At 47.2% G+C, this 10424-nt stretch overlaps 1 protein-coding gene across 2 annotated transcripts in view; it reads left to right on the top strand.

Moving 5' to 3' along the window:
* The window catches only part of LOC129700036 (centrosomal protein of 128 kDa-like), a 396302-nt gene that overhangs the window by 238753 nt on the left and 147125 nt on the right, over nt 1-10424 (top strand). The window contains exon 18 of one of the 2 annotated variants that reach the window (XM_055640194.1): nt 6024-6487. The exons of the other annotated variant lie outside the window; for it this stretch is intronic. Within the exon in view, the coding sequence (XP_055496169.1) occupies nt 6024-6205 (182 nt within the window). The 3' untranslated portion in view covers nt 6206-6487. Of the gene's footprint in view, nt 1-6023; nt 6488-10424 lie in introns of those variants that run through there. 2 annotated transcript variants of the gene reach the window in all.

The following is a 10424-nucleotide window of genomic DNA, read 5'->3' as shown; positions in this document are numbered from 1 at the left end:
CTACGTCATCCTGCACGGACGACAGTAGAAGATAAACCACGTCGAGCCCACAGTCGCGGAAAAGTTGTGAACATATCAAAATCCAGCAGCGACCAGAAAAACGTTACGATTCTTTAGACGACATGAGGAGACGACTCACGACCATACAGGCGTCACGCCAGCGACCATGTGGCAACAGCCAAGTCGCCTGTAGTTGCCGAACAAAATTGCCTAAAGGGCCTGTCCCACAGCGTCGACCTAATTGGCGAGTTTAGTAGAGTTTGCCCTCGACTCATACTCGCAGCATGGTCGACACAAGATGCTAGGAGGTCTTTGTAACTCTCCTTCATGCTCGAGAGGAGTCCCTGCGCACTCGAGGCCTCAGTTAGGTCGCGGTGTATTTTTCAACATGCTGAAAAATGCCCGCAGGTAAAAAAAGGTTGCCATGAAAAAAATTTATATTTTCTTAATCGTAGGTTTAGTCGAGGTAGGTCATAGTAGGTCGGCATGTTATTCATAGTTAATCAAAGGTAATCGAAGGTAATCGTGGATAGTCGGTAGGTAGAGTAGGTAAAGCACGTTGAGAAAAAAAAGGTATGTAAACCGACTGGTAATGTTAAATTACCGCCCAGGCTTGCATCGGGACCGGGATGCATCGCCCATGGTCAGTCATGACCGAAGGGGGCCTACACAGTGTTAAATGCCCGCTATACTTTATTAAAAGTTGTCTGGCTTCTTAAAAGTGTCTCCACTCCTTCTCCCCCCCTTCCACCCTCTCCCCTTCTCTCTCTCCTCTCCCCCCCCCCCCCCCTCTCCGCGCTCTCTAAAGGACTTACCGTAACTGTACCAGCCGTCATTTATCTTCCTGTTCATCGTGGGTGTGAATTTCAGACAGTGCTCCCCCACTTTCCCTGGCCCCCGCCTTTGCGATGTGTTTGTGTGTGTGTGTGTGTGTGTGCGCGGACGGTCGATCCGTTCGCGGTTTCATCGCTGACGGTCAATCCAGCTCGAGGTTTTCCAGGCGAGTGCCCTCGAGCTTGAGGGTCGAAGACAGTCGCTGAAAGGTCGCGTCAGTGGGACAGGCCCTTAAGTGGGACAGGGACTTAAGGCAGCAACTTTGCAGCTGCACCACCGCGCTGCCCCACGTGCCGGCGCATATAGGGTGCTGACAAAGGTACAAAGTATTTATTGCAGTCCCCAATGGTCTCTTTTGTACTTGCCCCCCCCCCCCCCCCCCCACCCCTACAATGGGTCCCCTTTTGTTCACAGCCCCCCCCCCCCCCCCCCCCCACACGGAGTCCCCCTTTGTTCACTGCACACCCCCCTACACTGTGTCCTCCTTTTTAAGGCAGTGATAGATAGATTCTTGATTAGTACGGGTGTCGGAGGTTACGGGGAGAAGGCAGGAGAATGCGAATGGGTGGGAGAGATAGATCAGCCATGATTGAATGGTGGAGTAGACTTGATGGGCCGAATGGCCTCATTCTACTCCTATTCCTTATGACCTTGTGACCCTTTGTTCTCGGCGGTCCCCTCCCCCCACGTTGGGTCCCCTTTTACAATGCAAGGACCTACAGATGCTAGACTCTGTGCATCAGGCAACATCTGTGGGGGGAATGGACAGATGATATTTCAGGTTGGGATCTGTCTCCAGCCCTGAAAACCAGTTTAGATCTATTATTGTCACCTATACTGAGGTACAGTAGAAAGCTTTTTCTGCACGCAATCCAAACAGACCAGATATACCGTACATAAATACAATAAAAAACAATAGATAGAGCAAAGGGACAGAGTGCAGAATATAGTTCTCGGCATTGTCGTGTGTGGTAGCGCATCACTTCCATAGACGACGTCCAATGTCCTCAATGGGGTACGTTGCAACCTTCACGTGGTCCGCCCTGTTTCGGCAAATGCAATCAACCCGGCGTGCACAATCAAATAAGATCAAATAGAACAAGTTGTCCTGCAACTTTAGGCCGTGCACGCCATACGCAAGAAGAAGAATGGGGCATGTGAATTGGACAGCATCTTAACTTATGGAAGGACTGTTCAGAAAGCCTGTTAAAGTGGGGAGGAAGATGCGGTTCCTGAGTCTGGTGGTGCGCGCTTTCAAGCTTCTGTACCTTCCACCAGATAGGATAGGAGAAGAAGGAATGACCGGGGTGGGATCTTTGATTATGTTGTGTGCAGGAAGGAACAGCAGGTGCTGGTTTAAACCGAAGATAGACACAAAATGCTAGAGTAACTCAGCGGGACTGGCAGCATCTCTGGGGAGAGAAGTTAATGGGTGAAGTTTTGGGTCGTGTCTGAAGAGGGTCTCGACCCGAAACGTCACCCATTCCTTCTCTCTCCATAGATGCTGCCTGTCCTGCTTAGTTACTCCAGAATCTATCTTTGATTATGTTGGCTTCTTTGCCGAGGAAATGTGAAGTGTAGATGGAGTCAATAGCGGGAAGTCTTAAGGGCCTGTCCCACTTAGGCAATTTTTAGCGTGACTGTCGGTGACTGTCATAGTCGTAGCAGGTCGCCGAAAAACCAGTGACTGGAACCCCCCTTCAACATAAAATGTGAAATAGAATCATTACTTTAACAACAAAAAAAAAAGTCAGCACCAGCGACAACCTACGTCACCTGGCGACAACCTACGTCCACACCTACGTCAGGAGAAGTCAAGCTACGCTCATTGGCGTCAAACCCACGGTCGTCGACTGTCTCCCGAAACTTTTTCAACATGTTGAAAATCCAGCGGCGACCAGAAAGACGCTGCGATTCTTTGGGCGACTGAGGAGACGACTCACGACCATACAGGCGACACCCCGGCAACCATGTGGCAACAGCCGGCAGTCGCCCTAAAAAATAGTCTAAGTGGGGCAGGCCTTTTAGTGCGCGCGATGGACTGGGCTACATCTAAAACTCTGCAATTTCTTGCTGTCTTGGGCAGAGCTGTTCCCAAACCAAGTGGCGATGCAACCCGACCGTCTGCTTTCCATGGAGCAGCAGTTTTCCCTATTACAAAACACAAAGTGCCAGGGAAATCTAGCGGGTAAGGCAGCGTTTGGAGCGGGAATGGATATACAACGTTATGTGTGGGGACCGTTCGTCAGACTGATTGAAACCGATTATGTAACAGTTACAGCTCAGTCAGAGGCTATTCAGCCCAACTGGGCCATCATTGCAATCGTGCTCAAACAGGCTTTATACTTTAGAGATACAGCACGGAAACAGGCCCTTCAACCCACTGAGTCCGCGCCGACCAGTGATCAGCCCGTACACTATCCTACACACACACTAGGGGACAATTTACAATTTTACCAAAGCCAATTAACCTTCAAACCTGTACGTCTTTGGAGTGTGGGTGGAAATGAGAGATCTTGGAGAAAACCCACACAGGTCACGGGGAGAACGTACAAACTCCGTGCAGGCAGCACCCGTAGTCAGGATCAAACCCGGGACCCTGGCGCTGTGAGGCAGCAGCTCTACCACTCTGCCACTGTACCACCCTATTGGTTCGGTTAAAAAAAAAAATCAAGATTATTATCAATTAAATGTACGTTAATTATCTTAGAAACATAGAAACATAGAAATTAGGTGCAGGAGTAGGCCATTTGGCCCTTCGAGCCTGCACCGCCATTCAATATGATCATGGCTGATCATCCAACTCAGTATCCCGTACCTGCCTTCTCTCCATACCCCCTGATCCCCTTAGCCACAAGGGCCACATCCAACTCCCTCTTAAATATAGCCAATGAACTGGCCTCAACTACCCTCTGTGGCAGAGAGTTCCAGAGATCCACCACTCTCTGTGTGAAAAAAGTTCTTCTCATCTCGGTTTTAAAGGATTTCCCCCTTATCTTTAAGCTGTGACCCCCTGTCCTGGACTTCCCCAACATCGGGAACAATCTTCCTGCATCTAGCCTGTCCAACCCCTTAAGAATTTTGTAAGTTTCTATAAGATCCCCTCTCAATCTCCTAAATTCTAGAGAGTATAAACCAAGTCTATCCAGTCTTTCTTCATAAGACAGTCCTGACATCCCAGGAATCAGTCTGGTGAACCTTCTCTGCACTCCCTCTATGACAATAATGTCCTTCCTCAGATTTGGGTTTTCTGGGTTTTTTCTAAAGAGGGGAATAGTGGAGAATAGTTCCTCCTTGCCGCCCACCTACTTTTATCTCGTCCATTCAGCACATTGTCCTGTGCATCACTGCGGGCTTGGATGCCAGCATTTACCCAGCGGAATCTGAAAAGTCTAATGCTTTTTCTTTTATAAAAGAGTTCAGCTTGTTGCTCGCAAAATCTGAATTTGCTTCCACTTTCCAATGTAAGCCACGCATTATCAGCAGCGATGTTATCTGTGCTCCCTCCTCATCTGGTAGTTTCTGTGCCGTGCAGGGGGGGAAAAAACGTTCCTTGGACAGACAGGGGAGAAAATAAGGCAAGCTAATGCTGTGAGGCTGTGAGAGTGAAGTAAATTTTCATCCCCGGCATTTCATTAAGAGCCGGCTGTCAGGTTTTCCAGCGATTTACAAGGTTTTCGTGAATGATGCCAGGGCTAGAAGGTCTGAGCTATAGGGAGAGGTTGAGTGGGCTGGGACTATACTCCATGGAGCGCAGGAGGATGAGGGGCGATCTTATAGAGGTGCATAAAATCACGAGAGGAACAGATCGGGTAGACGCACAGAGTCTCTTGCTCAGAGTAGGTGAATCGAGGACAAAGGTTTAAGGTGAAGGGGAAAAGATTTAAATGTCCCTGTTGTCGTACAGTCACAGATTGATACAACATGGAAACAGGCCCTTCCATGTACCTGTCTATTAGCCAGGTACATGGATAGGACAGCTTTGGAGGGATATGGGCCAAATGCACAAAGGGTGGTGGGTGCATGGAACAAGCTGCCAGAGGAGATAGATGAGGCTGGGACTATCCCAACGTTTAAGAAACCGTTACAAGGTTAATTCCTGGGATAGCGGGACTGTCATATGCTGAGAGAATGGAGCAGGTGGGCTTGTGCACTCTGGAGTTTAGAAGGGTGAGAGGGGATCTCATTGAAACATATAAGATTGTTAAGGGTTTGGACACGCTAGAGGCAGGAAACATGTTCCCGATGTTGGGGGAGTCCAGAACCAAGGGGTCACAGTTTACGAATAAGGAGTAAGCCATTTAGAACAGAGACGAGGAAACACTTTTTCTCACAGAGAGTGGTCAGTCTGTGGAATTCTCTGCCTCAGAGGGCGGTGGAGGCCGGTTCTCTGGATGCTTTCAAGAGAGAGCTGGATAGGGCTCTTAAAAATAGTCAGGGGATATGGGGAGAAGGCAGGAACAGGGTACTGGTTGGGGATGATGAGCCATGATCACATTGAATGGCAGTGCTGACTCGAAGGGCTGAATGGCCTACTCCTGCATCTATTGTCTATTGTCTATTGTCTAACCCCATTCTCCCCATAACCCCTGACACCCGTACTAATCAAGAATCTATCTATCTCTGCCTTAAATAAATCCACTGACTTGGCCTCCACAGCCTTCCGTGGCAAAGAATTGTTTATTGTCTATTAGCCAGGTACATGGATAGGACAGCTTTGGAGGGATATGGGCCAAACGCAGGCAGGTGGGACTAGTAGCTGGGACATGTTGGCCCGTGTGGGCAAGTTGGGCCGTAGGGCCTGTTTCCACGTTGTATCAATCTGTGAGTCTATGATAACAGAACATTTATAATGGAGTGAAACGAAGTCATCAGCAAAAGTGTGTCCTCCAACAGTAAGCAGGCATTACCGAGCGAGCACTTTTTACCATGAGACACATTGTGTAAGTGGCATTTATTGGATAACGCTCTCTGTCAGACAGCAGCACCCTTACACTGCTTCTTATGACTGACTGATTTAACTGTTTCACATTTCTGTGCCTAGATTGAACTTATTTAATTCTGCTGGGAAATGAGGCAATGCAAAATGTGTAGTTTAGTTTAATTTGGAGATACAGCGCGGAAACAAACAGGCCCTTCGGCCCGCTGACCAGCGATCCCCGCACACTAACACTAACTATACCCACTAGGGACAATCTACACATACACCAAGCCGATTGACCTACAAACCTGTACGTCTTTGGATTGTTGTATGAAACCGAAGATCTCGGAGAAAACCCACGCAGGTCATGGGGGAGAACGTACAAACTCCGTACAGACAGCACCCGTGGTGGGGATCGAACCCGTGTTTCCGGCGCTGCAAGCGCTGTAAGGCAGCATCTCTACTGCTGCGCCACCGTGCCGACCTTCAGTCTGAAGAAGGGTCCCGACCTCGGGGGAAAATGGAGGAGGACTGGCCAAATTTTGTGTCTTCCACCACAGTGATGAATGCTGTGGTGGATGTTTGTGTTAAATTTTTATTGTGTATTGTGTGTTCTTTTTCATTGTACCGCTGCTGACGAATTCATTTCACTTGCACTTTATGTTACCTTAAAGACCAATGAATGAAAGATATGCAAAAAAGTAACAATGATAAAGGAAACAGGCCGTTGTTAGCTGTAGAAGCTGGTGACTCCGAAAGGGATGCCATTCCTTCTCTCGGAGATGCTACCTGAAGATAGAGACATCACCCGCTGAGTAGACTCCAAATATTTTGTGTAACCCACCTTCGATTTCTGAAAGAAGCATCTGGACAGCCTCTATCATACTTACACATGCCCAAAAATATGTCCAGGTGTCACAGGAAATTTATGTGCCCTTCGGCCCAAAATGTTTATGCTGCAACAAATAAAACTGATGGGTCCGAACAGTCGCCCAAATGCCTTTCGTTCCAGTCTCTGCCTCACTGTACACTGACAGTATGACACCTTCGATTAAAAACAGTGAATCTGAATTCGGAAGAAATGGTCTCGACCCGAAACATCGCCAATTCCTTCTCTCCATAGATGCTGCCTCACCCTCTGAGCTTCTCCAGCTTTTTTTGTCTACCTCGGATTCCTATTAAATCTTTTCCCCTTCACCTTGAACCAATGTCGTCTGGCCCTCGATTCCCGTACTCTGAGCAAGAGTTTCTGTGCATCTATTCCTCTAATGATTTTTTACACCTCTGTAAGATCTTCTCATCACCTAACATCTAATTTTAAAACTCTCACTGCAATCATTGATACAATTAATTGCATCTACAAGCAGTTATCACTGCTCCCATCTGTTGATTTGTAGTATCGTCGTCGAGTATTCGACCCTTTGCTGGAGTATGAATGAACAAATGATTAGGACGATTTATTCGATAAGCAAGCTAAAAATCCACTATTAAACAAACAATTTTTCAATTGCTTTTAATCGTCAATTATTGCAAGGTTTCCCTCCATCGCCAGATTTAAATGAAGGTTAAAATACAGCATATGGGTGATATTTAATTAACAATGATCTATTTCAGAGTATTTGCATGAGACAACGCAGAATTAATTCCCCAATACATCTGTGGCATGTTAGTATTGGCAAATCATGTTACGGGAATATGATTTGTACAATTTCTCTGGCTTGTAATAAATTTGCAAATTGGATAGTGCCAATTCTACTGCGAGCAGAAACTTAACCGAAATCTACCGAATAGTGAAAGGCAATAGACAATAGACAAAAGGTGCAGGAGTAGCCCTTCGTGCCAGCACCGCCATTCAATGTCATCATGGCTGATCATCCCCAATCAGTACCCCGTTCCTGCCTATTCCTCGTATCCCCTGACTCCGCTATCTTTAAGAGCCCTATCTAGCTCTCTCTTGAAAGCATCCAGAGAACCGGCCTCCTCCGCCCTCTGAGGCAGAGAATTCCACAGACTCACAACTCTCTGTGTGAAAAAGTGTTTCCTCGTCCCCGTTCTAATTGGCCTACCCGATATTCTTAAACTGTGGCCCCTGGTTCTGGATTCCCCCAACACCGGGAACAGTTTCCTGCCTCTAGAGTGTCCAAACCCTTAATAAGGGTTTCAATAAGATAACCTCTCATCCTTCTAAACTCTAGAGTATACAAGCCCAGGCCTGGATAGAGCGGAGGCGTAGAGGATGTTTCCCCTTGTGGGGGAGTTTAGCACGGGAGGCCACAGCCTCAGAATAAAATAATGCACTTTCAGAAAGGAGATGAGGAGGAATTTCTTTCGCCAGAGGGGTTGGTGAATCTGTTGAATTCATTGACGGCTGTGGAAGCCAAGTCAATGGATAGTTTTAAGGCCGAGATTGACAGATTCTTGATTCTAGCCCCACCTGCATGTATGGGTGTCAGATGTTATGGGGAGAAGGCAGGAGGATGGGGTTGAGGGGGAACGATAGGTCAGCCATGGTTGAATGGCAGAGTTGATTCGATGGGCTGAATGGTCCAATTCTGCTTCTATAACTTATGAATGGTCCTGAATAGTTTTGAAGATTTAATTCTCAGAATTCACAATATCTTGCATTTTATAAACTGAAGTTGAAGCAGAAGTGTAAATGGACCTTTTTTCCCCCCCGAAGTGATTTATAAAATGAATTTAACGTTCCCATCCAACTGCACAGGCAAATATTAACGATTTGACATTCTGCGCCTCTGGTGAAGTGGGCAGCTGCTAAAGAAACACAGCACCTTCAAAGAGGGAGATTAGCGCAGCTTGCTGCCTGTACATTGGGAGATTAACTTTAAAATACAGCAGCGTATCTGAATGAGAAACCTTCAAATGCTACCAACGCAGTGTGGAGTTCTTTTGCATCATGCTGTGATACCACTGGTCGAAGTCTGAAGTTCACATTATCTTCAAGTTGGGTTTGACTGATTAGGATACTAAAGAGATGTGACGAAACAAGATAGACACAAAAAGCTGGAGAAACTCAGCGGGACAGGCAGCATCTCTGGAGAGAAGGAATGGGCGATGTTTCGGGTCGAGACCCTTCTTCAGACGACGAAGGGCCTTGACCCGAAACATCACCCACTCCTTCTCTCCGGAGATGCTGCCTGTCCCGCTGAGTTACTCGAGCATTTTGTGCCCATTTTAAGATTAGGGATAAGGGAAACGAGAGATATAGACGATGATGTGGAGAGATAAAGACCAATGAATGAAAGATATGCAAAAAAGTAACAATGATAAAGGAAACAGGCCGTTGTTAGCTGTTTGTTGGGTGAAAACGAGAAGTTTGTGTGAGTTGAGTGGGGGAGGGATGCAGAGAGATGGAATGTCGGGGCTACCTGAAGATAGAGACATCAATATTCAAACTGAAGGTAGACACAAAATTCTGGAATAACCCAGCGGGACAGGCAGCATCTCTGGAGAGAAGGAATGGGACGAGTCCCTTCGGCAGACCAATATTCATACCAGTAGGCTGCAAGCTGCCCAAGCGAAATATGAGATGCCACGGGTGTCATCAAGGAAATTGTCACTCCTCTGACACAGACCAACCTCCCTTCCATTGACACCATCGACACCTCACGCTGCCTCAGCAAGGCCAGCAGCATAATCAAGGACCAGTCTCACCCCGGTCACTCCCTCTTCTCCCCTCTCCCATCAGGCAAAAGGTATAGAAGTGTGAAAACGCACACCTCCAGATTCAGAGACAGTTTCTGCCCAGTTGTTATCAGGCCACTTACTAAGCAAGAATCTGTCAATATCAATCATGGCTGATCTATCTGTCCCTCCTAAAGCCCACTCTCCTGCCTTCTCCCCATAACCCCCTGACACAGGTACCAATTAGGAATCTATAAATCACTGCCTTAAAAATATCCACTGACTTGGCCTCCACAGCCGTCTGTGGCAATGAATTCCACAGATTCACCACCCTCTGACTACAGAAATTCCTCCACATCTCCTTCCTAAAGGTACGTTTTTTAATTCTGAACCTATGGCCTCTGGTCCTAGACACTCCCACTTGTGGAAACATCCTCTCCACATCCACTCCATCCAGGTTGTGTCTGGCAGCATCCCTGGATAGCATGGATGCTGCGGTTTCAGGTTGGGACCTTTCTTTCATTGCTGTTTAACACAGATTATCCTGACTCCTCTCTCTGCCGAACATCAATAAAGAAATTGGTGAAAAGAGATGTTTTACTTTACATTCCCAATCTCATTTTGAAGCAGATTTGAAGTAAATTTGATTTAACCATAGAGTCATTGTCATAGAGTGATACAGTGTGGAAACAGGCCCTACGGCACAACTTGCCCGCACCGACCAACATGCCCCATCTACACTAGACCCACCTGCATGTGTTTGGCCCATATCCCTCCAAACCTGTCCTATCCATATGCCCCTGTCCAAATGTTTCTTAAAAGTCACGACACGACATGCCTCAACTACCTCCTCTGGAAGCTTGTTACATACACCCACCACCACTGTGTGTAAAACGTTACCCTTGAGGTTCCTATTAAATCTTCCCCCCCCCACCCCCCTTCACCTTAAACCTGTGGCCCTGGTTCTTGAGTCCCCTACTTTGGGCAAGAGACTCCGTGCATCTATCCGATCTATTCCTCTCATGAT

The sequence above is a fragment of the Leucoraja erinacea genome, chromosome 9 (genome assembly GCF_028641065.1).
Source record: "Leucoraja erinacea ecotype New England chromosome 9, Leri_hhj_1, whole genome shotgun sequence".
Classification (NCBI taxonomy): Eukaryota; Metazoa; Chordata; class Chondrichthyes; order Rajiformes; family Rajidae; genus Leucoraja; species Leucoraja erinaceus.
The sequence above is the reverse complement of the archived record's forward strand: the minus strand, read 5'-3'. Positions and strand labels throughout refer to the sequence as shown.